The 19,038-nt window shown below is 36.5% G+C and overlaps 1 protein-coding gene across 1 annotated transcript; it reads left to right on the forward strand.

Moving 5' to 3' along the window:
• The first annotated feature begins 1,303 nt into the window (after positions 1-1,303).
• Positions 1,304-9,546, forward strand: LOC121390405. The gene is made up of 4 exons (XM_041522208.1): positions 1,304-1,370; positions 3,214-3,343; positions 8,090-8,229; positions 9,362-9,546. Exons 1-4 carry the CDS (start codon positions 1,337-1,339, stop codon positions 9,367-9,369), a joined length of 312 nt encoding a protein of 103 aa, XP_041378142.1. The 5' UTR covers positions 1,304-1,336; the 3' UTR covers positions 9,370-9,546.
• The last annotated feature ends 9,492 nt before the right edge of the window (positions 9,547-19,038 follow it).

The following is a 19,038-nucleotide window of genomic DNA, read 5'->3' on the forward strand; positions in this document are numbered from 1 at the left end:
ATATATATATATATAAACCGGCCTCGGTGGCGTCCTGGTTAGCCAATCGGTATACAGGCTGGTAGGTACTGGGTTCGGATCCTAGTCGAGGCATGGGATTTTTAATCCAGATACCGAATCCAAACCTTGAGTGAGTGCTCCGCAAGGCTCAATGGGTAGGTGTAAACCGCTTGCACCGACCAGTGATCCATAACTGGTTCAACAAAGGCCATGGTTTGTGCTATCCTGCCTGTGGGAAGCGCAAATAAAAGATCCCTTGGTGTTAATCGGAAGAGTAGCCCATGTAGTGGCGACAGCGGGTTTCCTCTCAAAATCTGTGTGGTCCTTAACCATATGTCTGACGCCATATAACCGTAAATAAAATGTGTTGAGTGCGTCGTTAAATAAAACATTTCTTTCTTTCTCAAACGAACGCTCAACCGATTGAGCTAAATCCCGCCCGTTATAGGAGAAGAACCTGCATTCAAAACAGAGAGATTTTTGTAAAATGGAAATAAGTCCAACTTCGTGCATTTTAGAGGATGAAATGTATATAAAACTTGTCAGGGTTTGGGTTAATTTCGATCTAAATAATATAAATATTATAAGCATATTGTACTACGGCAATAACAATCAAATCAAACTAAGCATGTTAATTACTGCATTGTAAATATTTCCAAAACACTGTAAATAACACGCAAGTCAATTCTAGTTTCTAGTTTAGAGTGTCCTCCTGGGAATTTACACTTATTTCTAACCCTGCAAATATATATTATTTAGCATGTGATTTATAGGGGCCAGTCGTATACCGGGGAGACAGTATTATAACGGTATAAGATTGTCCCACGGGCAGTTTTATACCGGTATAATATTACCGGAGGGGCGGGGGAGGGAGGGGGGGGGGGGGGCAGAACTATACTGGGGGCAACAGTATACGTTTACACCGGTCTAGTCCGGTAGTTCCGTTCCGGTCCAGTCCAGTCCAGTCCAGTCCAGTCCGGTCCGGTCCTGTCCGTTCCGTTCCCTTCCGGTCCGCGTTTTACCAACACCCCTATATACACATTAGAAAAATTAAGACACATCAAACATAGCAAAAAAGATTTTTACAAGTCAGTATATTTAAAATAATCAAATGATATTGGAGATGTCTATGTATGGTTTACTGAATTTACTTGTAATTTCATAAATTAATTTTGACATTTTACGGAGGGTAATTTTAGTGTCCTTTTCATAATAAGGCCTACCACACTTAATTATCTGATATAGTCAGCTTATGTTTGACCTTTAGCTTTATGTATATATATACACAACATTTTTGCAAAACAGGATCATTTTGTTCTAGAACCTAAGGAATACAATGCTTTTGTTCATTTTAATTTTGGCCGTTTGCGGTAAGTATATTAATTTTTATTCTGACAGTATATAATTTTTATTCAGACAGAATATTAACTTTTATTCTGACAGTATATTAACTTTTATTCTGACAGTAATTAACTTTTATTCTGACAGAATATTAACTTTTATTCTGACAGTATATTAAGTTTTATTCTGACAGTATATTAAGTTTTATTCTGACAGTATATTAACTTTTATTCTGACAGTATATTAACTTTTATTCTGACAGAATATTAACTTTTGTGCACAAAATATTAAGAATCACTTGAAGTGATACAAGTTATAATCAAATGAAATGATTAATTTTTTCAACTTTTCATTTTGAAAAGTCACCTAGAATTTAAATCTAACTAGCCAAAACTATGAAAAAAGCCAACTGTTTACCAATTTCGTAGATTACAGACTGTCCCAGGACAGCGTGCTTGAAAATTAGTTGAATATAGGCAAGACAAATACTTAAAAGTAAGTAAGTAAATTAGTAAACATAGACTGTATCTTTTTAATATAGCTATTTTGTGAACAAAAACTATTTTAAAATAATATAAACATATTTTAAACAAATAGTTGAAATGTCACTAAATGAGACAACTTGAAGAGAAATGCTTACAGTCACTGCGGGGGTAAAGTTAAAGGTTATTTTGTTTAACGACTCCAATAGAGCACATTGATTCATTAATCATCGGCTATTGGATGTCAAACATTTCGTAATTCTGACACATAGTAATTAGAGGAAACCTGCTACATTTTTTTAATGCTGCAAGGGATCTTTTATATGCACTTTCCCACAGACAGGAAAGCACATACCACGTCCTTTGTCCAGTTCTGGTGCATTTGCTGGAACGAGAAAAATCCAGTCAATTGGTTGGATCGACCGAGGGGGTACGATCCTGCGATGCAAGCACCTCAAGCTAGACTTCAACCGACTGAGATAAATTTCGCCCCACTTCGGGGAAAAGTGATTTGGGTAATGTTTCTGTAAAATAATTACAGTTACTTGCTGGATTTAGGCATAGAGAAAGCACTGTTTTCACTACGGAAGCTGTAAGGTGTTGCTTTTTTCAGTATTTACAGAACAAAAGCGCCAGTTTGACTGCGATTGTTATTGGGAGTTGGTACTGGTGTGTGTGTGTGGGGGGGGGGTGGGGTGGGGTGAGCGGTTTATTGTTAAGTATAGCATTGGGTTTTGTTCAGATGAAAGTATAAAGGTTACCTCCTTCTTTCTATTTGTAGTCTCTCATCTTTATCTTTATCGGTCGCTGTCTGTCTGTCTGTCTGTCTGTCTGTCTGTCTCTCTCTCTCTCTCTCTCTCTCTCTCTCTCTCTCTCTCTCTCTCTCTCTCTCTCTCTCTCTCTCTCTCTCTCTCTCTCTCTCTCTCTCTCTCTCCAGTGGGCCCATTTGGGCTATTTCTCATTCCAGCCAATGTACCACGGCTGGTATATCAAAGGCCGTGGTATGTGCTATCCTGTCTGTGGGATGGTGCATATAAAATATATAAAATATCCCTTGCTGCATTAAGAAAAATGTAGTGGGTTTCTTCTGATGACTACGTGTCAGAATTACCAAAAGTTTGACATCCAATAGCCCATGATTAATTAATTAATGTGTTCCAGTGGTGTAGTTAAACAAAACAAACTCTCTCTCGCTCTCTTTTCCTCTTTTCTCTCTCCCCATCTCTCTCTCTCGCTCTCTCTCTCTCTCTCTCTCTCTCTCTCTCTCTCTCTCTCTCTCTCTCTCTCTCTCTCTCTCTCTCATGTTAGACACCAAGCAGCCGTAGTTTAATAATGTGTTGACGTATCGTTAAACTGGCATTGCTTTGTTTTCCTTTGTTCATCATTTCAGGTATCGCGGTAAAGGGTGAGTGTGAGACCGATTATTATGTACCGAAACTTCGAAAATGCAGCATGTTCATATGGATCAGTACCTACGCCCACGACGAATACGTAGCCAGTGTTAATTGTAGTGTCTTAAGGTGAGTTTTATGGCTGGCACACGTGAACTTTACAACCGTTCACAACGCAACCTTACGGTAGTTGTAACTGCTCATTTATCGATTAAGATCTTCTATGCGAAGATGTGCAAATTAGTTATAAAATACATTGGTTTCCGACTATTTGAAACATATAGGATATATTCAATAGCATCGGACATCCACACAGTATCTTTGTCCGTTATTTGCTAAGAGATAATTGCCGAATACATAAGACAAGAGAGTTATCTTGCATATTTTCGTGTGAAGGTCGTATGTCCTATACTGTTTTTCATCGAACGCCAAGTTTTATATAAAAATAAAGATTTATACACAAATAACGTATCCTTATTAGAACAGTATCAAATCATCATCTCACTGCCACTTGACAACTACATTAGTGACGTACAACTGTCTCGTACCAAGAGTAAATTTTCACCGTAATTTTCGACGATACTAAGCTATGTCGTGGAACGGGCTGGAAATCGTAGAGAAAAAATCTAAGGTCGCGATTATAGGTATTTACGACGATAGCAGTGCTAAGATCGCTTCGTGGAACGGGGCCCAGGAGGACACAATTTAAACATCTGAGCAGAAACAGGCAGTGTGTTTGTAAGTCTTGTCAACATTTGATAATGTTTAACTACAATGCAATATACCCACAAAAGACGATTATAAAGTTACGGTTTTTCTTGTTCAACGATAACACTAGAGCACATTGGTATATTAATCATCGGATATTAGATGTCAAACATTTGGTATTTTGACATATACTGTAATTCTGGAAATTAACGCGAACGGGATACTAATGCGAAAAACGCGTGTCAATGGACCTCGCGATAATAACCTGTCGCGAACTATTGTGTCGCGAATATATTGTGAAGCATTTTTATCGTGTCGCATAAAACTGCTATGAGAAAAGACACCACAAACTAGCAACGATTTTCACTCTCGAGTCTTGTCGACGACTTGCTAACTGAGGTTTATAGTGCTTTCCAAAACACTAATGACAAATGTAAATAGCACTGTTTATTTTCGTGTTCTACGTCTGTCATATAGGTAAGGTATAAGTTAAAATACTAGTACGTAAAAAATGTCACTCCCAGCCATATGGGGAAGATAAAAACATACAGGTAAGATGTAAGTTAAAATACGTTTACAATGCCACTCCCAGTCATTCACCACTAATTGCCACTAACAAGTCCAGCCATTTGCCAGCCTTGTGTAAGGTTTATCTTTGTTCTTTGTCTCCCTATCAATAGCCAAAACAATCTACTGAGCACCGACCATGGATGGTTGATCTTTATCAAAGCTGGCAGACACCTTCTCAGCATACCAGTTGGCGAATTGTTCTTTCATAACGGTCTTGAGTGCACATATAGATCTAATGACTGTAATTCGTCAGTACAACCAGCCGGGACGAACCGTATCTCAAAATGTCTTTTACGCAAAAGATCGAGAAATGATGCAGTGAAAAATTTCCACATGTTGCCAGTAAGATAATTTAAACTAATATGATTTCTAATGAACTGCACTCCTGAGTACGAGTTCATAAAAGGTACAGGCAACCCTGAACGCCAAACAAAGGCCCTATATTGACAATCCAAGCCGAGTGTTCGGCAAGCAGTACCCGGAAGTACTCCGAAACTTGTAACTGGGACACGCAGCTGCTGAAGCTAAGCATAAAGACAGAAAAGTAAACTAGATGACAGACATTTACAAAGTAAGAGATGAACCATTCGCGATAACTTCATGTTGCGATAATGGCTGGGGTAGCCTATTGGCGATAATTTAATGTCGCGTTAGTAGTCAGAGAGGAAACCCGCTACAAAGTTTCCATTAGTATCAAAAATATTTTACATGCACACTCCCACAGACAGTATACCACGACGTTTGAAGAACCAGATGTGGTGCACCGGCTGGAACAGGAAATAATCCAATGGACCCACCGACGGGGATCGATCTTAGACGGACCGCGCATCAAACGAGCACTTTACCACTGGGCTACATCCCGCCCCAATATGACGAGTATCTGCGAACGTCTAACGCCATACATACTATGGCAACTGTTTAATGTAGATTCTAATACAACTTTCATATAAGCCTTTTTTCCATTGGTTAATTTTCGTGATAAATCCGACGGTAGATGTACGCTGTCATGGGCAATCAGGATTTATCACAAAAACAAAATTCCGAGATCTCGTCCAATATACTATCACTTAGCCTCACCTGTGGTGTTTTCGTTAGTATATTAATTCCGCGTCTTCCATTATATTTAAACGTCCATGTAAATAATTTTCAACAAAAATACTAACTTCATATGAAAATTATGTTATTGTTACTATTTTGTTATTATTTCGTGCCATTGTAACTTTTAACACTGCATTAGCAGCACTGAACGGGCACCCCCACCCCTCCCCAAGTAAGGTCCGGTCACTGATCGATCGCAGCAGTCACCAGCATGTGTCTTGTGGTCAGCTCTTCTAGTTTGTGTTCTCAAATAGCTGCAAGCAGGTTCACCAAAAATAATTATATCACAATCGGAAGTACCTTAATTTGTTTCGAACATACTTTTTGAGACAAGAAAATTGATAAAGAAGACAAGGATGGAAATGACTTGATTTTTAAACGCAATTTTAAACAACATTAACTGTTTTAAAATATCGCACAATTGTGGAAAAGTTTTGAAAATAATACTTGCCCTTTAGTAAATGCATATTATTTTATGTATTTATATAAACTTTAAGTGAAAATATGTAAGCAAGTTATAAACTTGTAGACCTACCCCATAAACGTGGTTTTTGTACAAAATTAAACCAGGCGAATTCCTCGAAATAATTAAATTTGAGGTTGAAACACCGCTCACAAATATAATGTCCAATCATATCCATGTCTTGCAACAGAAATTAACAGCCAACGAAAATATTTATTTTAATGCATCCTATGTTATAATAAATCATGTTCAAAAGACAGACCCACAATGCTGATAAATTTGCCATTTTGGTTCGCTCCTAAGTTAGTGACGTCATGTGAAGAGAACGGAAAAATATTACGTCATAATTTTACTTACTACAAGTGTTTTCCTTGAATGTTGTAAGTAAGGAGAATAAACAATTAGATTTTTAACATTTGTGGGATTTCTTTAATAAAAACACAATGAACTGTCTTACCGATACTCCTAATAGATGTAATATTATAATAGGAAATCCAAATGTTGTGACAAATCCTTATAGTTAACAACGAAACAGTCATATTATGCCCTAAATGAATCTAAAACGTAATGTTGGTGATCCTTTGAAATGTGCTGCCACTTGGCGTAAACAATTGTTTCCCTAAGCATCATTGGAGAATAAATTAAATCATATAAAATCACATAACTTTTTAATGCGCATAAAAACATAAAAACAAAAACAACAACAACACCGACTGGTTCCTGTTAAAATGAGGATATAACTGTTATTTAATTTATAGCCATGCAAGTCAAAGTAGAATTTTTCAATTTCTTAAAGGGACATTCCTGAGTTTGCTGGAACCTCTAAGGTGTTATCGACTAACAGAACCTTTTTAACGATTGTAATTACATATCAAATAAATTTTTGTGCATAAAATATTAGTGGCTGTATATTAAACGTGTTTCTGGTCGTTCAAATATTTTTACTGAGTTAAATTCCATTTTATTTCCAAAAATATAATTTTTTCGTACGTACGAAATTATTGAAAACAGAATCCAGTTTGGATTTCTTACAAACATTAAGACGATCAGAAACACACTGTATGTACAGGCACTGATATTCTAAACAAGAAAATCTATTTAATATGTAAGTTTAATCGTAGCAATATTTTATTAGTCAGAAACATCTTACAATGCAGCAAACTCACGAATGCCCCTTTAATAAAAATAAATAGATAATTTTAGTCATTGATGCTGCCCGTTTAAAACAAATGGAATATATAGAGGCTATTTCATGTTTTTTTTCGAATACGATTTTTATGTCAACGAGTGATGTGTGAAAACCATATTTTCACGATTTGCGAAGCAATGAGTGAAAATATAGTTTTCACACATCACGAGTTGACATAAAAATCGTATTCGGAACAACACCATAAAATGGTATATTTATTATATACATATTTCCTAATTTTTGACAATATCTTTCGCTCTTTGGTAATATCTTTCACTTATCCTATCGAAAACACGTCATGATATATTTCTTCCTATGGAATTTTGCCAGAAAATTTACTTTCCCATAGACTTTTAAAAAGAAATTTGATTAAAATTTATCTTTATTAACATTTATTTAACAATACTGCGGTGCAAACATACCTGACAAAGCGATCCTCTAAAAACTCCCACAAAAACAAAACGAGTCGAACGCCGTTAAATTCTTACACTTAAACTCGATGACATTACATTGTGTCATCATTATTTAGCTTCGTATTCAATTTGTTTTATATATTTTATCGTAATTGCACTTCGTATCCCGTTTTTATAGGTACAGTTGTTTAAATTACATTTTTTTTTTTTCAAATACGATCAGATGCATTGGTAATCATCAAATTTAAATACGAAGAACCGAGACAAAGGGAGATAATTTAATCGTGCACTTTTACAAAAAAGTAAATACGACTTCTATATTTTCACTGTAGCTAAAATACAGTGAAAATATGACTTTTCACCGGATATGACTTTTATGGTTTCCGTAGTTCTATATATTTCATTGCTATGTATATAATAAGATGTTATTACAGCGGGTACCGCCAAGATCTGACATGTGGACTGGACGTAGTCAACGAGTGCGCAGACTCGCCACACTTGATGTACCGTGATTACACAATGGAAGCCCTGAGAACCAAAATTCAGACTTTGCGTGATGTCATTGACACAAAGTGTAAGTATTACTTGCATGTACACTGTAACCGGCCTTGATGTGTTTATGATATGTAGGTTATGGGACAAACAAACACAAACACACACACACACACACACACACACACACACACACACACACACACACACACACACACACACACTATCTCTCTCTCTCTCTCTCTCTCTCTCTCTCTCTCTCTCTCTCTATATATATATATATATATATATATATATATATATACAGTGTATATATATAACATTATATATCTCTCTCTTTTCGTTTTATTTCCCTCTCTCTCTTTCTAGTTCTCTATCTCTCAGTCTGATTGTGTATGTTCCTCTCTCTCTTTCCTACTATCTATATCTCCCTTCTCTCTCTCTCTCTCTCTCTCTCTCTCTCTCTCTCTCTCTCTCTCTCTCTCTCTCTCTCTACATACATACGCAATTATGTTACAACAATGTATCTCACGTAACCGACCAATCGATTACCTAGATACAAATCACGTGAACAGACTCCGGTCCCCTAAGATTTTGGAATATGTTACCCTGTAGTACATTATCGGCCCAGTAAATAGGTCAGTAACCTGTGGTAGCCAGCCTTTAAGATCACATTGGTTTCATAGTGTTGTTTATTTGTATTTACACATTACCGTTCATTTGACTTTAAGATTGTTTTGTGTTGCTGTTTATTTGTATTTACACATTACCGTTCATTTGACTTTAAGATTGTTTCGTGTTGCTGTATATTTTTATTTACACTTTACCGTTCATTTGACTTTAAGATTGTTTTGTGTTGCTGTTTATTTGTATTTACACATTACCGTTTATTTGTATTTATACATTACCGTTCATTTGACTTTAAGATGGTTTCCTGTTGCTGTTTATTTATATTTACACACTACTGTTCATTTGACTTTAAGATGGTTTCCTGTTGCTGTTTATTTATATTTACACACTACCGTTCATTTGACTTTAAGATGGTTTCTTGTTGCTGTTTATTTATATGTACACATTACAGTTCATTTGACTTTAAAATGGTTTCATGTTGCAGTTTATTTGTATTTACACATTGTCGTTCATTTGACTTTAAGATGATTTCGTGTTGCTGTTTATTTGTATTTACACATTACTGTTCTTTTGACTTTTTTCAGGTGCCTAGATACAGGAATAACGTACAGCCGAGAACATTTCACGACAATTTCGTTAAAACTCTGCTAACGAGATTTAATGTTCTCGCAGTAAATTCAAATACATGACACATTTGTATAGGCTAACTGTTTGTAACTATCGTACATACTAATTTTAATTTCTGATTAAAGAAGATGTGTTTAGCATATTAAGTTGTTGATTATTGAGTTATTATTGTTTGTGTTTGTGTGTGTCTGTGTGTGTGTGTGTGCGTTTGTGTGTGTGTATGTATGTCTGTACGTGTGTATGTGTGTGTTTGTGTGTATGTGTGTGTGTCTGTTTCTTTGTCTGTTTATGGTAAGATAACCTTTGTGAGAAATTATTTATATACAACTATGCAATCTTGGCTGATACAATAAATATTAACAGGCAGAATTTCCATATGTAATCAATATTAATTTATTCTTTTAGTTTTATTCTGTTGACAACTGGCAATTTTGTTATAAAAAAAATAGCAAACATTGTTGTCCACTAAGATAACTGTAAAATGTGTATACTATTATAGATTGTGGTTTTCATACTAATACGTATTAAAATAAATAAATATAAAATACTACTTGAGTGGACGTTAGATACGATTTATCTAACAACGACTTGTTTTAAAACGTATCTAAAGAGTGAACACGAGTTGGATACGTTACTAAACACGTTGTAAGATAAATGGTATCTATACTTTATTTTAGTACAACACAACAAAAGCGATAGATCAGTTTCAGTTGTCCTGCAATGGAATATAATGACATATAATTAACTGTATTGGTAATCTGTATTAGAATAAATACCGTGTACTTGCAAATGTATTAGGATTATTTCTAACGTCACATAGCAAGTTAATTCTCGTTTTAAAACTAAATGCCAGCTATTTCCGCTGCGGATACAACATTCTCCATACAGCAAGAAAATATTTATTTTGCGTTAAAAATGTCAGCAGAGTTTCTGTCATAAAACAAACTTGAAATAATCATTGTTACGATTCCACAACCCGGCCAAAATGTTTGGTCACATTCCCACTCTCGATAGAATGGGCGTCACTATCAGACCAGTGGTACATGTTTACCTGATTTTACCTTGTGACTGGACTGTTTCAAGATGTGTCCGGCTTTAGATGAACTGAAATACATATGTCAATTGTTCCGTCCATAACAAAATATGCAAAAAAGTGGCTTTTCAAATATAACTTATGTAATGTGCATTCAATTTTATTAGTTATCGGTAAAATTTCGACTTTAGAATACTTTTTTGTAATCTTTGGTTATTACTTTACAAAATACACCCGTACCTCTCGCAGTGGCAGTATTTAATTTGATGTTATAAATGTGTTAAAACATGTCGTTAGAGATCGCGGTTCAAGGTTTTGTCTCGACAGTTTTACATGTGGTGTACGGTTTTGTCATAAATGCAGTGTTCAGTTTCGTCAATACGCAGAATAGGCTATATCCAGGAACCGAGTTAACACACGGAAACTACATTTACCTGCTATACACTCATACACACACGCACGCGCGCACGCACGCACACACACTTTAAACAGAAGCCATAAACGAATCGTCATCTAATCTGATAATAAATCTGGCCGTTTTACCATCAACGAAAACACATTAAAAGTTTATTTAGTTTAATGACACCACTAGAGCACAATGATTTATTTTTAATCTTTCCCGTTTGAATATCAAACATTGGATAACCCTGATATAGTCTTAGAAAAATCCCACTACATTTTTCGATTAGCAGCAACAGACCAGTAGGAACGCCAGGACGGAAATTTACGGGTTGGTTTTACCTACTACATGGCTTATGCCCCCCCCCCCCCCCCACACACACACACACACGCTACAGGTTGTGTCCTCCACTCCATGTATCGTTTCTACGCGCCTGCGTGAAGGATCTTTTTATACAAACGTTCTCACAGACAGGACAGCAGATACTACGGTCATACGTATACGATATGGTGGAACATCCCATAGTGCTGGAGCAAATCTACTAAACAATTATGGCGACATTCGGCAAAATTAACTAGCCTAAACACTTTTGACCGTGTATTCTCATCATTCTGTCGTGGTGAATTTTATTTGTAGAATGCAATAATTTGCATTTCTAATTTTCATAGTTTTCTGGGGAAGGATTCCCCGAATCTTTCTAAAACTGACGTTAACTCGCTACAAAAATATGTCATTGACCCATTTCAGCAATTTGTTTTTGTAATAGGCCTATAAAGTCCTACATCGTAAATTGAAAATAGAATATCGGTAATAGTGACCACCACTAAAATGTTCACTAGATATCAATAAGTTTAACAGACACAAAAACAAAAGGGATTAAATGAAAGAAAACTGATATGTGTGTATCTATTGTTGTTCAGTATAGACAATGGCAGATCATTAATTTTGTTGGTGATAGTAACTGATATGTACTGAAATTAAGCTTCAAATGTCCGTTTAAATGATAATAGGCTTATTATGAAGGTCGGCTAGCAAATTAGGTCTTTAATTTTTTTATTTATTTAAGTAAGTTCAGCAATTTACCACGACCATGCAACGTAAAATATTTGTCAATTTAAAATGTCATCAGTGTTTTTGTCATAAAACAAATTAGGAATTTAACGCAGCTTTCTCCATGCGTTCAAATGATGTCAGCACATTACAAATACTCCGGTAATCCAAGAGAGAGAGAGAGAGAGAGAGAGAGAGAGAGAGAGAGAGAGAGAGAGAGAGAGAGAGAGAGAGAGAGAGAGAGAGAGAGAGAGAGATAGAGAGAGAGAGAGAGAGAGAGAGGAGAGAGAGAGAGAGAGAGAGAGAGAGAGAGAGAGAGAGAGAGAGAGAGAGAGTGTGTGTGTGTGTGCGCGGGTAGGTGTGTGTTTGTCCTGGGACTCGATCCCATAACCTACTTGTCTTAAACACATCAAGGTCGGTTACAGTGTACATGCAAGTAATACTTACACTGTGTGTCAATGACATCCCGCGAAGTCCCGGACAGATAGACATAGGTAAAAACAAATTTCATTTGTCTAACGACACCGCTAGAACATATTGATTTATTTAACCACCGGCTATTGAATATCGGCCATTGTGACACATAGTCAAACACGCTACGTGGTCTTTTAATATGCACCATCCCACAGATAGAATAGCACACACCATGGCCTTTGATATACCGTTTGCGGTGCACTGACCGGAACGAGAAATAGAACCGATGGGCCCATCGACGGGGATCGAACCTAGACCGACCACGCATCAAGCGAGCGCTTTACCACTAGGCTACGTCTCGTTCGGACATAGATAGAAATACGGACACACACACACATACACACACACACAGAGAGAGAGAGAGAGAGAGAGAGAGAGAGAGAGAGAGAGAGAGAGAGAGAGAGAGAGAGAGAGAGAGAGAGAGAGAGAGATGAAGGAGAAGAAAAAAGGCTGGGGTTTTTTCTATCACAACCAACCCCACCTAAAAAAAAAATGTTTTCTTTAACGACACAGCTAGAGCACATTGATGTATTAATCATCGGCTAGCACACACATGTACCACGGCCTTTGATATACCAGTTGTGGTGCACTGGCTGGAATGAGGAATAGCCCGATGGGGATCGTCGGCTATTGGATTTCATACATTTGGTTTATCTATATATACACAGTATTTATAACGTAAGTTAACAAAACAGGAATATTTTGTTCTAGGGCCTAACGAATACAAGGTTTCTGTTTATTTTTATTTTGGTCGTTTGCGGTTAGTATATTTATTTTTTATTCTAGCAGTATATAGATAATATCAGGTTACTACGTTTTGATATCGTGGTTATTATCGAACCGAACCAAATAGCCACGATATCAAACCGTAGTAACATGATATTTGTATCATGCAAACCCTTTCGAGTTATATTTTTGTAATATATAGTTTAGTCAAATGAATGGATGGATGATTAACCACATCCCAGCACGAAAAATACATCGGCTATTGGGTTATTTCTGTCAAAATCGGTATAGAATCAATGAGGTTTTATCGTGTAGAAAGTAACTCCGGAAGTCGGACAATAGCAGATGCCCGAAAACATCTTGGGAATGGCATAGCCAGCCTAAAAGTTATGCGTTTCCACATTTTAAGTAAAATACTTTGATTTTATAATTCAAAGTCTGTATTTAAAAGGTCGTAAGTGGCATATACGACCTAAAACGTCTTTGTTTTTGCATATTTGGAATCACCACCCCTGATTACACATTGTCGTAGCTGTGTCCCTAATAGCATTGTTTATTCTACAGGATTTAAATGGTCGTAAGTGAATCACAGATACCAGTTTGCACGAAAATAGACGTAACTGACACGACTTTCCTCCGATTTGCTTGCTGTCCATTATGTGATCACGACTGGTCGTATGTGGTAGATACACCCTTTTTAAATACAGTTCGTTATATAATTATGTCTGACATAGGTCGTATGTGCCAAATACGACCCATATGCATTCTTTGTTATCGGTTTGTGATAGAAATTACAAATGCGAAGTACAGTGTAGCATACATTATGTCAATATTTTTATTTCCTAAAAATTATACGACTTTTGTCGTTGTGAGAGCCCGGTCTAATATGGAAAACAAAATTGATATTGCATGCAACGAACCATTTAGCAACAGACAAGAATCGTGTCTGTATATACATGTATATAAATAGGAATTGCTGCAACATTAATTTTTGTATGGTTTGCTATTTTATGTGCACCATAATTATAATGATAAACATGTTTTGGTGAATTTTCTTGAAAAACAAATATCTATTTTGAAGTTGTTTTAACCGAAGCAAAGTTTCCAACATGTCATTTGTATCTATAGATACAATTTTAATACATAATAATGTTGTATGTGTCATATACGACCAAAGTGCAAGCCTAATTACACTGATTTTGGATGTATTTAATTGTATGTTACGGTAATCAAAGTCCGTCTTTCAGCTGCCTTTGAAGATCTATAGGACTGGCCTATATGTAGGCATTATGGAGTAACAATATTGCACATACAAACGCAATTGTAAGTTATTCAGGAGAAAGTCCAGTAACAGAAGACAGTGTAATCAGACGTAAGGTTAAAAGGCGAACAGAGTGAATGTGGCCTCAAGATCTATGAATTTTGATTAACTTTACAGTTAACGAATATTTGCAACAGAATGTTGAACGTGAACATGACACAACGCACACCAAAACATTAGCACAACATAGCACGCACAACAAATGCTGAACATGACATGGCACACACAACATAAGCTGAACATGACATAGCTCACACAACAGGACATGAACATGACATAGCTCACACAACAGGACCTGAACATGATATATAGCATACACAACATAATTTGGCACATCAGTGACAACAATACCTGAACATAACATAGCAAAACGCTGAACATGAGAAAATAATCACCATAGCACATTGCACTTGCTACAGTTTATTTGTTTGTTTTGTTTAACGACACCACTAGAGCACACTGATTAATTAATCATCGGCTACTGAATGTCAAACATTTGGTAATTATGACTCGTAGTCATCAGAGGAAACCCACTATATTTTTTCCTAATGCAGCAAGGTATATTTTATATGCACTTCCCCACAGGCAGGACAGCACATACCATGGCCCTTATCCAGTCACTTGAGACAAAACCTGAACATGACATAGCACTCACAACAGAACCTGAACATAATAGAGAACTCACAACAAAACCTGAATATGACGTGGCACACACAGCAGAACCTGAACGTGACATAGTACACACAACAGAATGTGAAGAAGAACATGACAGAACACACATACAACATACCATGATCATGTCGTAGCACACACAAGAAAACATGAACATGACATATCACTCACGACAGACCCAGACAATAATTTAGCACACACAACAGAAACCGGATGTTTGATCACTTAACACTCAATAAAACACGGACAGAACACTGCACATGACATAGTCTGGAGATATCATTGAACACACATCATACACATCCTGGAGAGATCTCTGAACACAGTAGAACCTGAAGAGATCACTGAACACGATATAACCTGAATATATTACTGAACACACAACATAACCTGGAAATATCACTGGACTCACAACAGAACCTGGATAGATCACTGAACACACAATATAACCTAGAGAGACCACTGGACACACAACAGAACCTGGAGAGATCACTGAACACATAATAGAACTTGGAGAGATCGCTGGACACACAACGGTACCTGGCGAGATCACTGGACACATAATATAACTTGTAGAGATCACTGAACACACAACAGAACCTGGGAAGATCACTGGACACACAACAGAAACTGGAGAGATAACTAAACACACAACATTACCTGGAAAGATCGCTGGGCACACAACAGAACCTGGAAAGATCAATGCACACACAATTGGAAAGATTAACAGACACACAACGGTACCTGGGGAGATTACTGAACACACAATATAACCTGGAGACACCACTGGACACATAACAGTGTCCATGTGCTATGCGCTGCGCCATACTATTCATTTGACAATAGAAGAGAAAGTGTGTTACATAAGTTAAGACACAGGTGTAGTGATTTAAAAGCAGACTTATATCGAGTTGGTCTTAGCACCGATTCCCCGTGCAGTTGTGGATATAATTTTGAAAACAATTATCTTTTTGTCTGTGAATGCATTTTGTATGAAAGACAAAGACGCACTCTTTGGAATTCATTGCAAAGATTTCAGTCAATAGATTTACAACTAGTTTTAAATGGTAAACATGCTCTAAGTGAAGAAGACAATAAAGAAATATTTGTTTCGTGTACATAAGTATATACATGAAACAAAACGTATTGGTAATAATTGTAAGTGAAAGAAGATTTCGTTCCAATAAGAAAAAATTATTAAAATTAGTTTTTAGCAAAAAACATAACTGGTGTGTTTATTATTATTATTACAACAACACAGCTTAGCATATGATAATCGTTTTGCATGTGCATTGCCTGCTCTCGTCTCCCTATAATAGCAACCATTTTTGGTGTTTTCTGTCTTTTTTTAATATGCCATGGTAATTAACGTTAAAAAAAAAATTGTTTTATTGTGAAAAAAACCAGTTGTGTGTTGTTGTTTTTTAAACTACATTTTATTAAAAAACAATTCCGATTTGAACAATATCTTCTTTCAATTACAGTTGCTACCAGTATGTCATTTGTCTGTGTGCCTAATACTGATACCATAATATTTCTATAAGAAAATATTAGCGAAATACCCATTGCGTTATTTATGCCTTTCAGTATACGTCTTTAAATTATTCGATTTTTATAAAGAACTACTAGTACACGTGTATAAAAATACCTTTTACGATCTGTGGGGAAAACGGATATATATCAGTTTACAAGCATTATGTCAATCACAATGGGACATTTGCATAAATCTGTTTGTTTAAGTTTAAGTTTAGTTTTTTTATTTAATGACACCACTAGAGCACACTGTTTTTGTTGTTTAATGACACCACTAGAGCACACCGGTTTATTAATCATCATCATCGACATTTGGTAAATCTGACATATAGTCTTAGAGAGGAAACCAACCATATGTTTCCATCAGTAGCAAGGGATCTTTTACATACACCATCCCACAGACAGGATAGCGTATACAACAGCCTTTGATATACCAGTCATAGTGCGCTGGCTGGAACGAGCTCTAGAAAAAAAAGAGAAGCGCCTAAACAGAGGTCGCTTGCATCATGATACAGAGCACCATAGAATCATTTTGATTTGTTTAACGACACCACTAGAACACACTGCTTAATTAATCATCGTCTACTGGATTTTAAAACATTTCATAACTCTAAGTCGTACTCATCAGAGAAAACCCGCTATATTTGTTTTAATGCAGGAATGGGTCTTTTATGAATTGAATGAATGCATTGATGTTTATCGACACACCAGCACACAAATACGGTTTGGCTATTGTGTGTCGGGACCTTTTATATGCATTCACACAGACAAGAAAGCACATACCACGGCCGTTTGATGAGTTGTGGTGCACTGGTTGGAACGAGAAAAAAAGACCCAAACAATTGAATGGATCAACTGAGGTGGTTCAATCCTGCGAGCACCTTCTGTGAGCACTCATCCATGCACTACAATGCATTTTAAAGATATTTACCAATATTACATAATTATTTTCTGTTTTGAAACAGACAGTAATTACACAAGTTTAAACATAGATGGTTGCTCCAGTAGTATTTCTTAATATTTATTATATAACACTTAGTTAAATATCTCAAAATATCAGTGATATATCAGTGAAATAAAAGGAATTGTCGGTCTGCCCTGTAATCAAGCTAAAATAAACTTTGAATTTTCAACTACCACATCCATAGTATGACTTTTGCAAGTTAATTACGGATGTGGTAGTTGACTGTTTCAAACATGCATGACAGATTGTTGTCATCTGCAGATTCAGTTTGAAAACACTGACCCAGTAATGGCTGCCCCTGTCCACATTAATTAGAATCACTAGTAATTAGGTCAGCTGCTCTACGTTTATCAGTTGCAAGCAGGTAACCCCAGTCATTGCACAAAGAGTACTTGATTGAAAACAACTGCATCCACAATGTCTTAAAATTAAAGTAATTTAAAAATGCTGTCACTTGCTAAAAAAGGAAAATGTAGTTTCAAACAACAAATGCAGAACGCATAGGAAACTAACAACACCTACTGCTGAAAGTAGGAGGACAGTCATACTGTGCAAACCAGTGACTAAAAATGTTACCAACTGTCATGCCCATGGAGTACAAGTGAGTGAAATGCCGACTGGTGAGTCGTATAGCCTTCTACGTTCAGTACCAGACCCACAAAAAAGAATTGGAAATAACTTCAAAGAAAATACCCCGCTCGAGGTAACTGATGTCATGTATTAGAGTAGACACACTACACATTTTAACATAATTGCTGTAATGGTACTTATTTACATTCTATGGGTGAAAATCCCTCAAAAATTAACAAAATGATAGGGATATTTATACCGAAATATAACATTATTTGTAATGCTTGTCACATGCCGTTTCTCTTTCTTCGTGATAACTAAACTTTCTCTGTAACTTTAAACAAACACGCTGATCACTCAGATATTTATCTATGAAGTCAGATTTGATTAACATGCTACTAATCTAGCTGTGTCGAAAGGGAGATAATCTAGTTTGAAAATGCAAGGTACATTAAAATACACTTAGCACTGCGGGGGGGGGGGGGGGGGGGGGAGCAATTTGTTAAAAAATATTTTTTTTATTTTAAAAAACCCCCAGACCTGAAGCAAACACCTACAGGGTACTACATATGGGGAGGCTGGAGGAGCTTATTAACACCAGTCAGGTCGAACATGCTGACTCGTCCCCTAATTGCTGCGGTGTGTTGCGCTTCGACTTTGATACGAAAGAACGGATGGCATTTGTACACGGTTGAAGGTTTACACGGTTGAAGGTTTACTGTGAGAAATGCAGTTATCTTTCGAATACATTTACCTTGCTTGTATCGTGAAATGAAAAACACTGAATCAAGATCCAGGGGTCGGAGGGTAGCTCAGCCAAAGGCGACAGTCCAGGTTGGGCTCACAGAAGTGCCCATAGGTGCCGACAACTTCCCTCTATTGTGTATGTGT

Source organism: Gigantopelta aegis, chromosome 15, assembly GCF_016097555.1.
Source record: "Gigantopelta aegis isolate Gae_Host chromosome 15, Gae_host_genome, whole genome shotgun sequence".
Classification (NCBI taxonomy): domain Eukaryota; kingdom Metazoa; phylum Mollusca; class Gastropoda; order Neomphalida; family Peltospiridae; genus Gigantopelta; species Gigantopelta aegis.